At 34.0% G+C, this 16,494-nt stretch overlaps 2 protein-coding genes across 10 annotated transcripts in view; both read right to left on the bottom strand.

The window, feature by feature from the left end:
- The window catches only part of LOC7460701 (transcription factor MYB106), a 33,952-nt gene that overhangs the window by 6,190 nt on the left and 11,268 nt on the right, over positions 1-16,494 (bottom strand). The window lies entirely within an intron of this gene.
- Positions 7,464-14,600, bottom strand: LOC7498184 (anaphase-promoting complex subunit 2). 9 transcript variants are annotated; one of them, XM_024606432.2, is made up of 17 exons: positions 14,227-14,562; positions 13,869-14,151; positions 13,450-13,751; positions 13,152-13,223; positions 12,626-12,708; positions 11,632-11,738; positions 11,322-11,544; positions 11,002-11,203; positions 10,762-10,873; positions 10,556-10,638; positions 9,853-9,972; positions 9,653-9,741; positions 9,490-9,571; positions 8,856-9,047; positions 8,222-8,290; positions 7,970-8,133; positions 7,464-7,817 (listed from the first exon to the last, which is right to left on the bottom strand). In XM_024606432.2, the coding sequence occupies exons 1-16, from the start codon at positions 14,446-14,448 to the stop codon at positions 8,011-8,013; spliced, it is 2,364 nt and encodes a 787-aa protein (XP_024462200.1). In that variant the 5' UTR covers positions 14,449-14,562; the 3' UTR covers positions 7,464-7,817; positions 7,970-8,010. The 9 variants fall into 9 exon arrangements, with proteins under 9 accessions (XP_024462200.1, XP_024462198.1, XP_024462194.1 ...); XM_024606430.2 differs by having other exon boundaries at positions 12,464-12,708; positions 14,227-14,561; XM_024606426.2 differs by having other exon boundaries at positions 7,963-8,133; positions 11,322-11,738; positions 12,464-12,708; positions 14,227-14,561.

Genomic DNA, 16,494 nt, shown 5'->3' with positions numbered 1-16,494 from the left:
ACTTATTGTACTTTCATTTTGTATGTTACCGTTTCGTCCCGTACATGTATTGAAAAAAACCATCCAGATTTGAGATCATGAATCTATCTTGCGCATTAACCTAGTCTGCGAAACAGAGTATACATTTAGGATAACCTTGAGAAAACTTTTTTATTTTGGGGTGAAATCAATAGATATAGAGATCAATTTATCGAGATTAAAATGTTTCTGGCCAATTTGTTTTTTTTTTTAAAAAAGAAGAAGAAGAAGCAGGAGCAGATGAGATTTTATTTTTTATTAATTAGAAATGCAGGGAGGATTGAAGGGTCGACGTCATCGCAGATAAATTCAGATTGAAGGATTTTAATTTCCGTAGCTGCCGCATTTAACTCCTTTCATTGAAAGGGAGTTTGGATTGATTTGAAATAAATATTAGGGTATTTGATAGTGTGGTAGTAATTTTTTTAAAAAATATTTTTTGTTTAAAAATATATTAAAATGATATATTTTTTTATTTTTTAAAAATTATTTTTGATATTGATAAATTAAAATAATTTTTTTAAAAAATTAATTTTACTCGAAACCAGTTTTTAAGACGCCGTGTGAAACAGCAGCGACGAAGTCTATTGCCCAAAACCAGTGGTACAGCCAGCACATGTTACCGACGAGATCTTTTCTTACATTGCAGAAATTTGACAAATACTTATCAATTATTATTTTTATAACAATAGTTGGTTGTATGTATTATTATATGTGTATTTATGTTTACAGGTACATGTCCTGCTGAGTGTCTGATTTTCGAATGAATACTGTATTGTCCATTGTCCAAAACCAGTGATACAGCCAGCACATGTTACCGACGAGATCTTTTCTTACATTGCAGAAATTTGACAAATACTTATCAATTATTTTTCTTATAACAATAGTTGGTTGTATGTATTATTATATGTGTATTTATGTTTACAGGTACATGTCCTGCTGAGTGTCTGATTTTCGAATGAATACTGTATTTACTCTGTGGGAGCGATGGGTCCTAAGCACATTAATAAGAAAAAACGTTCGATGAAAAACGAGTTGAAACTGTTTCCCTTCGTATTTAATTCAAGATAACAAAGAGTATTGATGTCATTAGAGTTAGAACCCACCTAAAATTTTGTCTGGCTATGATCTTGGGTGTGGAGGTGTAAACATGCGTGACCTGTTCCATGCCTGTGTCAATATATAAAGCAGCTAATATAATTATTGATAGCAACGGTCATAAATGGCATGCTTTCTTTTCTTTTCTTTTATTTTTTATTTCCAACGATAATAACGAAAGGATTAAATTTTTTTGATCCAATTTCAAATCCCATTATTTATTAAAAATACTTATCTTTGAAGAAAGATTAGAAAAAAAAGAGAAGAAGATTAAGAAAAGAAATATCGATCTTATTATCCTTGCTTTGCCTCTATTCTTTCTCTTTTTCTTCTTTTTTTAGTTTCCAACATTATCTTGAAGGTGTGACGTTTTTGGGGATCCACCAGGGTAAACTTTATGCATTCCCCTCTTCGTGCATTAAGTGATTTCATTCATTTGTATGCAGACTCTGAGGATTAATGGTCCTAGTTCCTTTTTATGATGCATATGTCCACGTACCAGCCAAAGCATTTCACGTGGTAACGGGTACCTCAAAAGATTGTATCAAATGTCGCGATAACAGACTCCCTGGAGCTCTTAATCTACATAGGCCCATTGCATCAAAAACCAGCAGGCAAGATGGTAGACGAGAGCATTTGAAGGTGAAATCGAGTGAGCATATATTGAAAGATGCACAATCAAAATAAATCATGTGATGGAGAAAACTTCATATTGAAATATGTTTGATGAAATGAACGTCGAAGAGAAATGTTCATTCAATGAAAGCAAAGGGAAGAAGTTCGATGCACCATGAGATTCTTAATCTAATACAATTTGAATGGAGATTTTTGAATTTTTAAAATGATATGATAGGATTTCTCGTAAAAAATAAAGCGTCTAATTAATATGCATTCATGTTTAGCTGTTTAATTAGAAATCATTTTCTAGTGTTGAATCATAACCGTTACTTTATCTAATGCATGATGATGCATGTTATGAATTTAAATATCGATCATTGTATCTAAGAATTGAAAACTGTTCTATTACATTGACAGACGATTTTGGGACTTTATCTACGTACTTGTAATCAAATGAGAGGCTGAAACTTTATTGTATTTAGATTTTAACACCTAAATTAATATGCAAAAAAAAGAAAGAAATGAAATTGTAAAAAATTAGCAATATAAGCCTTATTTTCTAGGATAAACGATCGATATATATAATAGAAATAAGGGTATTCCACAACTCTGTCTAAGAGCATTGCCCCAGTACCAATAAACCGTTAATGAAATATATTTTCTTGACAACAATTCTAAAAAAGAAATGGCATTCATCTTTCTGGGTTTTAGTAGTATATTTTGTTAGATGTAATAGCACTTGGAACTTTTCAGAAAATAATCTGAGCATTTGTTTTTAATAAAGAAAGTTAGCAATTATTCAATTAAAGAATCAATGCGTGCCTCGTTAACTGGTGAGAATTTATATATATATATATATATATATAGAGAGAGAGAGAGAGCGCGATATTATATTCACTGGCGAGGCCGGTGGAGTAATTGTGTACAGTAATGAGTAAGGACTAATTATCGCGCGCATGGGTTTCCATCACTGGATCGGGCAGCATTCTTCACTTCTCCCTTCCCGTTTTTAGTACTCAGTGAATCGAGTTTTTTTTTCCTGAGAAAAAACTATCACATGTTGAAAAAATATTTCACAAACCAGCAACAGCTTAACTCAGAATTGTTATGTTTTCTCAAATGCTTCTTGAACGGTGCTAATTTCAATTCTCAAATAATATTTTTTGTCGTGTCAGTGGAAACTGCAGATCAATGAATTTGGTTTGTTCAGGTCTGCGTAAGCAATGATTCGGCACTGATTGAAATGCTCATCATAGTTAGAAAGTGATAAACAGTGTTTATAGTTATGGTTACCACTATTACACGCGACCACCGCTGCCTCCCTCCCTCTGTTGGCATCTGGCAGGCAGGATTAGGAAGTGAAAGTGATGTTCATCTAATTAGTTATGGTTACCGCTATTACACGGGATATAATTTGTGTGAAATGGGATATTCAGGTGAGAATAAACAAAAATAGATGAAGGAGTGGTTATCTAATTTTATAGAAAATATTTAGGACATTTAAGCATGCTTCGCAAGTATTTTATAACAAAAAACTGGTTATACCAAGAAAAAAATCACCTGAAAATATTCTACTTGAAGATAATCCTTCTTCGATGTATTTTGAACTTAAGAGAAAGTCATTTCTTTTATGTGAAAATGTATATAATTGTTTTGTTATTGAAAGGTCCAATCCTCATTTGTTATTTGTACTCGTATTCTCTGAGCTACCTTCCTTTTTTCTCATGGAAGTCAAGTTTCATTCAGATCACCGAACACCATCCATGGCAGATTCGATTGTTTTCGGAGTTGCCTCAACAGTGTCCAAGTCTTGTGCTTATTTATTTCCTCAGAATGCCTATGAACACCTGTTAACCTCCAAGGTGAATTAGCTAGCACATAGTTGCTGCACATTCATATCAATACAATGATAAGACATGGTTCTGAGCTGAAGATCCCATTCTTCTGTTCACAGCATAATTAAACCAACCACCTTTTCTACCATTACCCTCTCCTCCACAATCTACACATAGGCTACTGAGAAAAGAAGTCTTCTCTTTCAACTCCTTCAAATTCTTTGTTCTTATGTTTTGTCTCCGATGAAAACACAATCTCGAGGTTTTCAAGCTTAAGCAGCTTGCATAAAAATTGAACTGCACTTGGGTGCCCCAACCCATGGCAGTTCCATCTCAACAGACTCATGGCGATAGGCTGGGTTGCTGAGCCACCTCCGCCTCTGATATGTTTTGGAAATCTTCCTCACTTCCTCATATCTTCTGTTGTGAATTTAAAAATGCTTTCACTCAGACGGTTTATCTTTTACCGACAAGCTCACATACAGAACTAACTAATTCGTCAGTAAAATTGACAGTAATCTACCAACAAAAAAAATCTTCCTCATATCTTCTGTTGGTGACGAACAAGGCCAGAAAAACGCTCTCATGTAGCCTCAGGTGGAGCATGTTCTATCACGGGTCATGTCATGTCTTAAAGTGGTATTCATTGATGTGTTGACAGATGAGTAGGAAGATTCTACCTCATTTCCTAGCAAATGACTTCAAAGTTGATGGTTCAATTGGAGCGAGTGTGGTATTTATGGTTGGTTGAGCTCTTATTATTCTACTCAATGGTTGAAGTAGTGTTTGATGTGGACAAGAGACTCACACGTAAGTGAGTGGAGAAATCCGCCATCGATTATGAATAAAAAGTTTTAAGTTGTTTGTATACAAAATAGACTCGTTATCGAACAAAGGGTTTTCAACATAGTTTTAAGTTTACAGGACGGAATAGGTAGCTACCAGCCTACCAGCTAGGGATGTAAAAAAATAAAAAAGTCAGATTTTTTAAATTGTATCAAGTCATATACCTTGTATATTTTTTTGTTTTTATATTTGATTGGTTCTAAATTGAGTATTTATTTTTATTTTATTTATAATTATTTTGGTTCTAATGTTTTTCTTAATGAGCTTCTTATTATATTTATTTAATGTAATAAAAAAATAATTTGTTTCTTTGTTGAGTATCAAGATAACTAAGATTTAATAGTGATACAAGGTAATAAAAACATATCTAATATTGGAGATGCTATTGTATCTACAATCTATATTATAATTTTATTTTTAAATACAGTTATATAAAATAGTTAGATTTAATTTTTATATTATAATCTCATTAAAGAAATCCGACTATAACAACAATAAATAAAATAAAATGAAATAAAAACTTTAACCGTAACAAATTTATATATAAATATTAAAATTGAATTATTTCAGATATATTGATTTGAATTTTTTGATTTAAAATAGTTAGATTTAATTTTTATATTGATTTATTGTTTATAAATGATTTGTGTGCTTAATTAGATTTGTCTTTACGAGACTTCAAGATTGTTTTAACGTGTAAGCGGAGAAAAACATAAAGAAAATCACAAGTCTTTTTTAACATTATAATCGTTGCCTTGTCGAAACCCAACAAGCTTGTCCAAATTTCTATGAACGCCAGAGAAGACGGTGCACGTCTTGCATGTATGATTTTTTTGAAAAATAAATAAATAAATGAGCATGGACTCGAGTCCAAGTACACCTGTACAAAGCTCGAGTGTTTCTAATTTGAAGGGTGGTTTATTTTTGTATTTAAAAAATATTTAAAAATATTTAATTTTTTTTTATTTTTTTACTTTAAATTAATATCTTTTTAGTGTTTTTAGATTATTTTGAGGTTTTATATCAAAAATAATTTTTTTTAAATAAAAAAAATATTATTTTGATATATTTTCGAGTAAAAAATATTTTTAAAAACAATTAAAATCACACTTCTCACCACGTTCTTATCCTCAAGCCAAGGTTTCTTTTTTATATTGTTACTTTGATTATTTTTTTTGGTTTAAATTTTTCTTATTTATACTATTTATATAATAAAACATGGCGATTTTTTATGTTATTTTATTCCCATACCATCATATTATTAAATTAATATTGAAAAGGAATAAATAATAAAAACAAAGTATAAATGTATTTGTGTATTTTTTGGATAATTAAATTCAATGAAAATATATTAGGACATGTAAAAAACATATAAAATATATACAATATAGAGAAAATTAAATAAAAAAATCATTAAATTCATATACTACAAGATTATGTACAAAGACAAACTAGATATTATCTACATTTTAATTTTATTTCTTGCTCTACAACCATACAAAACAAAGACAAAGTTATGTTTTATATACCTAACAAGCACAAATCAATCTCGTCGCGTCTCGTCTCGTCTCGCACTGTTTGTCTATTACGTTTTGGACACCATTTTATACCTAATCATAATGTTTCACGATAGATTGAGAACATTGATGTGGCAGGCCTAAAATTTGACGAGTCTACGGTACAGTAAAATATTTTTTAAATTATCTTGTATTTATTTATCAAAAATATCTTGTGTTTATTTTTAAAAAATATCATAATGGAAAATTAGTCAAAAACAATATATTTTATTGTTAAATTTTAAACTTAATTCATTCACCAAAAAATATTTTTAACTCATATTATTTCATAAAATATCTTATAAATAGCAATCACCTACAATATTATTCGAACTATTTTAATTATTATCATTATGTCACCACAACATTCTTCTCCTTCATCATCATTTCATCACCGTTATTTTTATTATCATTGTCATCTCATCACTGCTGTCACCGTCTCACAACCACCTTCTCCTCCACCGCCGAAAAATATTTTAAATGTAAGATATATTTTATTTGTAAAATATCTTATGCAAACTAAACAAACCCTTAAATTTAAGAATTTCTATGATTATCTGAAAGCATTATGATTATAGTTACATTTATTTTTGGACACATACTATTAAACAAAATATTATAATAATTTATTTATAATTTAATTAATTATCCTTTATTATATTATTTATTAGATGCATCACCACATCCCCAATGGTTAGACCTTAGTGGAATCTTTAAGCTAAAAATCTTGATTTAAGTAGTTTATTTGGCACCTCTGAAGGAGAGGAATTGTTGTTCTAACTTCTAACCCTTCTTGAGGGTTCCAGTGTTCCACCCACAAACACAAAGTTTAACGATTAATCAAAATTGCACATCATCATTTAGATATTACATTCTGTTTTTCTCTTTGCCGATCATATGTATAAAACTATGAGATTGAGCACAATATAAAAGATTTTTTACAAGCACATATTTCTCCTGTGAACATAAGAGGTTTATTACAAAATCAATAATCCACTTCATTGCAGCTGCCATCATTATCAACCACTACACTTCACCAAACCACCACCTTCTACTCAAACAACTACCATCTCACCGTAATCCTTCACCACATCCCAATCCCACCACACCATCACCCAAATCGCACCAACAAGCCTTTGCTACCATCAATGACCTTCGCCCAACATGAACAGGCGAGCATAGCCGTCACACCATCACCATTACTATTAGACAGTATGATGACTTTTCATATTACAAGAATCAACCAAGAAGTTTAGTTAAGTTTTGAGATGGGTTGGAGCAATTCAAGGCCTCAACTGATTTATCTTGTAACACATATAATTGTTATGACAATACAGCGTGTGTGTGGGATTGTTATGGTTTTTTTTGTCAATGGAGTAGACCATCATGATCAAAACATCTTCATTCAGTGTCTACTTTACTTGCTCGTTTTCCACCATTCAAAATTTAAGATGGTCATTTGGAATCCACCTCTTCCTGTTGGGTCGATCAATGTTTTCAACCACATGACACAAATTTAATTAATTAACAGTGACAGCGAGGGGTCATTGTTTTAATTAATAAAGGAAGCCACAAAAGGACACCCTTATAAATTTTGTTGGGAAATTGTAACTCATCTTTTGTTTACTGTCCTGTAATCAATGTATGGAAAGCTCCTAGAAATCACTCGACGTGCATAGCAGGAGCACTTGGCATAACGGGATTTGGATATGATTCAAGAGGACAGTTGGGATTGCTGACAGTTGGAAGGGAGACAGTCTTGCTACAGAGATTTCCATCTTCATAAAGCTGCATTTGCTGTTCCAAACCTCCCTCTGATAAGCTATATCAATTATCTTCCTGTACACTTTTCAAAAGCCCCACACGAAACCAGTGACCATCAGTGCCAAGTTTGTAACAGATAGCATAGTATTACAAAAGAGTGACTACTCTATATTATAATGAAAAACATTGCGCGCGGTCTACAGCAAGGTTTTGAGAGAGAATCTCACTGCTTACTATTTCAAGAGTTGATGGGTGAATTACAAGAATGCCAGCTTTTACTTCTTCAAGAAGTACATCCCATCTCTAAGTTCTAACTTCTCTTCAGAAACTAGACCTGATAAAAAGCTTTGCAATTGTTGGAGTGACTTGTCGTAAGGAGGATCAGCTACGCAAAACATCTGGAGCAACATGATGTTTGGAGTGATTTGGTTCAAATATATCCAACAAAAGTAATGGGGCATGTTTAAAATTTTAAACCATTCGCACCTTGAGAGTATTGTGAATGCGATCCAATGCCATGCTGCCGAAATTGGTGAGCATGCCCATTATAAACTTCTACAAGACACCAACTTAAGAAAGTTAGAGAACAATGATACTTCAAAAAGGTTTGAGCACAATTTAATGTGCACAACTACATCTAATTTTCATTTAATTTCCAGTATTTGTACTTGGGAAGCTGTTATCCAGATATGAATCCTCAGCCCCACCCCACGCCCCACCAAAACTGACATCTTCTTCGAAGTTTAAATACAGCAGAAGCAGCAGCTCATTAAGACATTTAACCTGTCAATACTAGGGGCAAGCAGGCACGGAAGCAGCTACACTAAATTCAATTTTACAGCTGAACCAGTTTATGACAATTAAAAATGTGTCTGAAATGATAAACTGCAGTTAGGATGAGAAGGAAAGTAGATATATTCTTCCTAATCTTAGAGGAATTTAGACCTCCGACCCGAATCCACAGGAGAAAGACCATATCCTTAACAGCAGGCTCTTTAAGGGCTGAGTTCAACTGAGAATAAATCACTGAATTACATTACACTCGACACTGGTTTCAAGCATTAAGCATTCATTGAGAAGGTGAAAACTATCTGATATCAAGAATATTCACGTCACAAACCTCGTAGATGGTCATTTCCTTGCGTATCTGGTCCTCGACAGAGGCTACAGATCTCTCTCCCTCCTCATCACCTCCTAACAACTCCTCACAACTACCAGTATTGCCACTGTTTTTGCCAGCATCGACAATGCCTTCCACTAGGGTAAATACATGATCATTCAAGTCTTTGCCCAGTGATTCTGTAAGAATTCCCTGCGTATAGAAGCGAGGTGAAAACTACCAGTCAAACTCCTAACATGTAGCCCGTGAAATACTAAATAAAAAGCCAATCCAAACCATATAGAGAACTTTCAGCCAAACTTGTTCAGTCAACATGACAATCATCGTATTTGTTAAAACTGTGAGCAGGCATTATATCAATCTCAAGAAGTGACTGAACATTGCCAATCCAAACCATATAGAGAACTTTCAGCCAAACTTGCTCAGTCAACATGACAATCATCGTATTTGTTAAAACTGTGAGCAGGAATTTTATCAATTTCAAGAAGTGACTGAACATTGCCAATCCAAACCATATAGAGAGCTTTCAGCCAAACTTGCTCAGTCAACATGACAATCATCTTATTTGTTAAAACTGTGAGCAGGCATTTTATCAATCTCAAGAAGTGACTGAACATTAAGAATTCAAATATACCTTGCTTATCCAAAAATTTATCCTCCGATTCAACACATCCACAGGTACTCCAATAACAGTAGCAAGCCTATTTGAGGTCCAACTGAAGTAGAAACAAGCACACTTTTACACAATCAATGAGATACACATCCAGTCTTGCAATGGAAATGATTCCTGAGCTTACCTTGTTTGGTCTTGAAATTGCATGATAATTGCAGCATGTATGGGAGCCACGCTTAACTGCAATGTTCTATCTTCAAATTGCAACTCCAACTAAAACAGCAAATCCCAAGACCAAAAAAAAATGAAATGAAATAAAGCATTGTAATATATCATGTGATGCAAGAAAATAGAGAACTGGATGGAGATTTTGAAGCACCTAACCTTGACTGTTCCAAGATTTTTCTTCCAGAGTAGCTTACGAGGGGTCTTGATTTCATGGAATCTTTTTGCATAATCAGTGAGTAGCTGGTTTACAGGTTCAGGTACATTAAGAGCCTCATCCTGAAATCAAGTGCAACAAGATTTGTTGCTTGTCAAAATGTACTTGTATCGAAAAGAGTGGCCTTGAAAGAAAAGCATGCGATGAACAAAAACATAATATGTGACATGTGATCGTATCAAGCTTGTCAATTTCTGACAGTGAAATGGAATTCGAGAATGTTCGTTTTTTTTTTCAAAAAGGGGGGAATATGGGGCCAAATTCTGGAGGTATATTTAAGTCACAAAAGAAAATTAGAATATCAGCACTTAATAACACAATAATTCAATGTGCTTGCAAGAATCATGCAGAATGTTTTATTAAAGCTGACACCAAATGGAAAAATCTAAAGCAACCAAGGTCCTCATATGGATTAGTTGTTTTCAGCTACAATTAACTTCAGAAAGTGAAAGACACAGCACATGGCCCTGCCTAGAATAGCATTGACCACAATAGAAGATGGCTTTTACATAAGCCCTCCAAAGTTTCATCAAAAAGCATGTCTTAATATATCACTATGAGCCACCACTGCCCCGGTACCTTTTAAAAAAATTGAAAATGCATCTCAATAACAGCAACAGACCAACGAAAAGTTTTCCTTGGTACCTGGATTGGAGGCCAAAAATTTGAAGATAGGATTGTAGCATTAAGGATATCCATGGATGCCCCTGTTTCTGCTGGTTCTGAACCTAAGAATTCATTCACCATAAGGAAATTCATCAACAAAAATTCAAATGCTAATTATAATTCATCTGCAAGAGTAGCCAAGAGCTATCTGGTGCAGTTAAAATCTTCTAATTTTGTATGGTTACCTGTTTGAGCTGACTTAATTGTTGCTTTAATATTGTGGTTTGTCCTCTTGGAATCAATAAGATCGTTAAGCATAATTTCACACCTTTGCATACTACTCTCTCCAAAATGTATCTGGAACATGACAAGATAAAATAAATTAAAAGGCTGGAGCATTTTATACACAATTAAACACAAATGAACATGCCCCACATGGTAAATCTAATTAAAACAAAGATCACAGTGGTATGTGGAGAACCTACCTTGAGGAGTTCTAAAGTACGTATTTCCGAGTCAATATCATAATCAGATTTGTTGAGAAGCTTTTCAGCCAGCATAACACGGTATTCATTGACAAGTTGGTCTTTTGAACCAATTATGCCGACAATCATCCCTAGTATGTCAACCTTCCTTTGATTCCTGCTGCCCTTCAATGGATCAGCCTCGACAGGATCAGGCACCCAGCTGAATGGGCAAAAGTCAAGTAGAGCAACATGTTACCTTTACAAGTAGTTGAAGGATATTTACTAATCAGCTAAGTCTACAAAGTACACTCCATTTTCAAATTACAACTTTTGCATACCTTGCAGCATTGACCCATGCCTGCTTGTCATCTGTGTTGAAATCATCATCAGCACCAACATTCTCCTGACTTTCCTCATCCCTATTTAATTCTTCAAGAAGACTATCGCCAGTAATTCCAGATCCATTTGGATTCCCACCAGTCCCATCAGTGAGCATGGTGACAATGCATTTTATTGTATCTTTTCTACCCCTTAAATAGTCTTTTATTGGTTCACCAACAGCTTCAAGAAAGACACCAGCCGGGTCAATTGTCCGCAGTGCTTTAATAGTCGAAACATACTGATGCAATATATCATTGGTTGAGGCACCTGCAGTGAGCAAGCGATATCTCAATGCAGAAATAAAAGACTCCACAAGTTTAGAATGCTGTCCAGTATAGTCAAGGCACTGCTTCAAGTCTTCGATTGCAGGAGAGCTGCGAAGGTCATTAAATAATTAGGAAAGATAAGAGTTTTCCCAATAGCATCTTACATAAACATTATCAAGTACTTGTAGCATCAAAAGACAAGCAGGATTCAGATCCTAGAAGCAAAGAGGAAAGGAATAGCAACTAAAATTGGATTGATATGGTTTCCAGTTTCAACACTTGTTTTCAAGAAAAAAATACATAGAAATCATTCACAAGATCCAATTTCACCAATGCATGTCCCCATCAAAATGGGATCCAAGACTTCTCATGCTATACTAATATATTGGTTATTAATATCTATGAACAATATGGAGAGAGAGAGTTGATGAATCACCAACAGTGCCAGTTTACCAAATCTATTTACTTATAAATTTAAACAGTAATTGGTGAAATTTCAAAATCACTTTCTAACACGACACCATGACCAAGTTTTTTGAAGGTGAGAATATGCCCAGTGAAAAGTGCTAGTTTTAATGCACAATCACAAATGTGAACAACCACACAACATTCTGGATTCGTTATGTGAGACTGTAGACACCAACCCCCACCATATTCTGTTTGTTACACAGGAATCTCATAATCATCATTTAGATTAAGGCAAAACTATAAAGATAAAACATCAGATAACAGTAACTGTCATTGCTGCCTTATGAATAGGAATCTGTAGAGGAAAATGAGGTTAAGAAGAATCTGTTGAGAAATATGAGATTAAGAATCCAAAAAAAAGTTACCTATCAGGATAGTCAACAATAATCTCAAATAGTTTGGAAATCCTCAAATCTTGCAATGTTTCATAAGCAAAATACTCTAGTCGTAAATGCCATCTAACAAGTCCTTCAGAGGGAGCATTAATTGCAGGATAACAAGCTGAAGGGTGAGAAGCAAGAGGTGACCTGTGACCTGGTGAAGGGCTATAATAGCTAGTAGTCTCACCAAGATAAGCAAGGAGTGCATGCAAGAATTGGAGAGGCACATCCTGTAATTATTACCCAAGGAATCGTCAATCAATATTATAGAAATACAAGAATATACAGATAAGAAAAGGAAGGCATAAAATAAAAATAAAAATAAAAAATACAATGAAAATAATGCGTGAAATGGCATGATGAGCATTTTTAATGCTTGCAGGTTCTGAGTATCGCATTCACACGGAATGACAATAAGATTTGCTATAGCTGCTCTTTGCAGTGCATTACCATTTAAAATAGCTTGTCTTTATAGTGCAATACATGATCGTGCATCTGATGCGTGACATTCCCTGTGCATTCCTCATGTAACTTGACAAATGCAGTTTGTCAATTTAATGCAGCACATGGATGGTGTTACGAGACAATAACCGAGTCAATAGTACAAATATCTATGATGCAGCAATTGTATGAGGTGGAAGAAATGCAAGCGCTGATAAACACTGGAAACGACCTTGATCCACTCATTAATGGAGCCCAAAACTGAAGCCCTGTAATCGTCGCCGGCCAGATCATGTACTTTAGCCTGCCATCCAAATAGGAAATATGTTGTTACAAATAATGGGGATACATAATTCAGAAGATAAATGATGCAGACTAACTTAAAATAAGTTGCTCTTGTTTGTGTGTGCACATGCGAGTGTGTACTAATTATAAGGTTGTCAGATAAAATATGTTAAAACAACAGAAAGTCAGAGTGGAAGCAAATGAATTTGGCCAAGCATTGATTGCATGGCAAATCACGCGCTCACCTTCAGAAGCAAAAAGATGGCTGAAGCATAGGCATCTTCAGTCATAGATGTGAATCCAAGACTTCTGAGGTCACGTACAACCTTTCCAATATTCTTCACTAAATTGTTATTCTCTGTAAATTTCCCTTGTAGGCAGCTTTCATCAATATCCATCGCACCATTCCTATGTAACATTTTCCCCATCTCATCTAAATCCATGTCATCTTTATCTTGAGAAGCATCATCATCACCACCATTAAACTCTCCATCCATTATTGTACTCAGCTCCTCCAGCCTTCCCTTAAAATACCAGTGTAGTAGTTCTAAGAACATTATAAATCACGGAAACAACACTACAAATTAACCTTACTATCAAAACATCTTTAGCCGCACATAAATCACTAACAACGAAAAGCATACTAATTACGAGGTACGCATACCAGGAAAATGGCGAGGAAGACTAGCCATTAGAACTGAAGAAACCATCAATTGATACTTGGAAAAAAGATATTCTCTTTCGACATCAGAATCAGTTTTTCCTTCCAGTAATAAAGCACGAACTAACAGTAACAAACACTTCTCCTGATACTGTTTCTCTAACGAAATCTCTTCAAGTGCTATGCACAAAACTTGCTGCAACTCAATTTCATAATTAGCTCCTACATTGCTATAACAATCAAAATGCCGCCAAAATTTTGACGCTAGGTTTCTCTCGAAAGCTTCCTGTCATGAAAAAAAAAACACATTAAATTGCAAATGCTTAAAGCGTTCCGTAAGAGAAGCATTTATATACGATACCTCTAGTGACTTGAGAAAGAAATCGCGAACGAGAGAAAGGAGGCCGTGCTTGCAGAGGATTTGAACGTGGGAGAAGAGATCGGAGGCGTCGCCTCCGTGGAGAAGAGATAGGGTGGCGGAACAGAAACTGCCATAGCTGCCAACAATTTCTTGAACTGAATCAGCGCTGAGTGTGTCTAGAATTTCTAGATTGCTTACTAATGATAGAGTTGATTCTTCCATTCTCTCTACAAAACCCTAGAAAGAAAGAGTTGTGGGTTTTGGGAGGGAGCGTGAAAATCGAACATCTCTAGAGATTATTTTCTTTTTGCACCTTGGTCCTCGTATTATACATAATGTTTGAAGATAGTGATAACGTTAAGCAATGTTGTCGATTGAGTACGGAATGGAATCTTGTTGGTTAACGTGGGTGGTATATCCAGAGGCTCCTCTCTCTCTGACTGTGATTGCAATGCCTCTTCTCTCATGTCCAGATTTTCTTCTGTTTTCAACAGTTTTCATATTTTGTTCTAATCACAAGCAATCTTGCATTTAAGCTTGATTTCTCTTCCAAAAAGAGAGGTGTCAAGTACAATGATTTCGTTAATAACATGATGGTCTAAGATTGCTAGGAGTATTTAGATCATATTCACTACATGCATGAGCTGATGGATTTCATCGGAACATGTGGGACAAAGTCAAGTGACATGAAATATTTGCAATATCCCTAGCACTAGCCTTATGCTAGGGTATATTGTAACTGCAGCTCCTGCGATCTCCCATGGTGCCCTTTATTTCTCAAGCTGGAATTGATACATCTTTGCAGTTTAAGCATGCGACGGGTCTCTTCTCTGGAAGCAAAACTCGGCATAGTTATTTTACCGGCTTCTTTCACCTCTCTTAACATCAACTCCATTGTCTCAAGATCAAGCCCCACGATTGCTGGTAATTTACTTATCTCTGGGCTTTATTGGTATGGTGTTGTTATGGCTGTCAAGAGAACAACAAGGGAGCTAGCATGGATTCCTCGGGTTGAAGCCCATTTCACCAGTGTCATCACCATGTTCGCAACTTATTACAAAAGGTTAGTCAATCTCACTTTAGCCCTTTCTATGTTTTTCTTGCCATTCCAGATTGTCCTTGGAGAAAACACACTTTTATGGATGCGTTTTTTTTTATTATTATTAAATAGGGATTAGCTTGAAAACATGCATAAACTTAAGGGACTTTATTGATTTCTTCAAAATTTGGTGGTCATGCCCCCTCAAAAAAAGTTTTTTCATTTTTTTTTTACCTGAAAGCCGACAATTCAGGTCGAGCTGACCCGTAGGTAATAGGTATTAGTATCCGAGTCAAGCTCAATCCTTATACAAATTAACTGGTCATGTTATAAGATGACAGTGTTTTTTTTTAAAAAGTATTTTTTTAAAACAAAATGTATTGAAGTATTATTTTTTATATTTTAAAATTTATTTTTAATGTTATAAAATTAAAATAATTTAAAAATATTTAAAAAAAATTTCAAATAAAAAAAATATAAATTTCAATTTTTTTCTGAAAAAATAAACATGCTCACGGTGGCCTGCCACATGCAATCTCTGTTTTTGACGACAACATTCCAAACTTTTTTTATCAAACGCAATAGCATGATGTTTGGTTATTTTCAGCAACTGTGTTTTGGTCATGGGACCCACGAAAATTTGGCATTTCACCTGCGGTTTTGACAAGCAATTTTTTCCTGCTTTTCTTGCACTGTTCATGTTAATTGCACTGTTCATTGAACAGTGCAATTAACATGAACAGTGTACATCGGTACACTGTTCATGTGAACAGTGCAAGAAATTGCACTGTTCACTTAAAAATAGTGAACAGTGCAATTTCTTGCACTGTTCACTTGCACTGAATTTTTTTTTTTTAGTGTTTTTTTTTTGGTGTGTGATAATTTTTTTAATATTTTTTTTAAATTAGTTTAGACTGAATTTTATACCTGATAATATTTTATCTAATTTTATTATACGCTAAAATAATTATGGAAACTGTAATTCTTATCAGATGTATTTCGTACATAATGGAATTGTAGATGCTTTCATGGAATAATAAAAAATATTTTATATTAAGTATGATTTATTTCATGATGTAATAGCAATAGTGAAATCCATAATATTTAAATTAAAAATTATCAATATTAATATATATTTTTTAAAATTATTTTATAACCTCAATTTTAAAAGCATTTTTAACCAAACACATTAAACTACTTTTTCTTCAACCTCAATTTCAACCACAGTT

This window comes from Populus trichocarpa, chromosome 8 (assembly GCF_000002775.5).
Source record: "Populus trichocarpa isolate Nisqually-1 chromosome 8, P.trichocarpa_v4.1, whole genome shotgun sequence".
NCBI classification, from domain to species: Eukaryota; Viridiplantae; Streptophyta; class Magnoliopsida; order Malpighiales; family Salicaceae; genus Populus; species Populus trichocarpa.
This window is presented reverse-complemented; position numbering and strand designations above follow the sequence as displayed.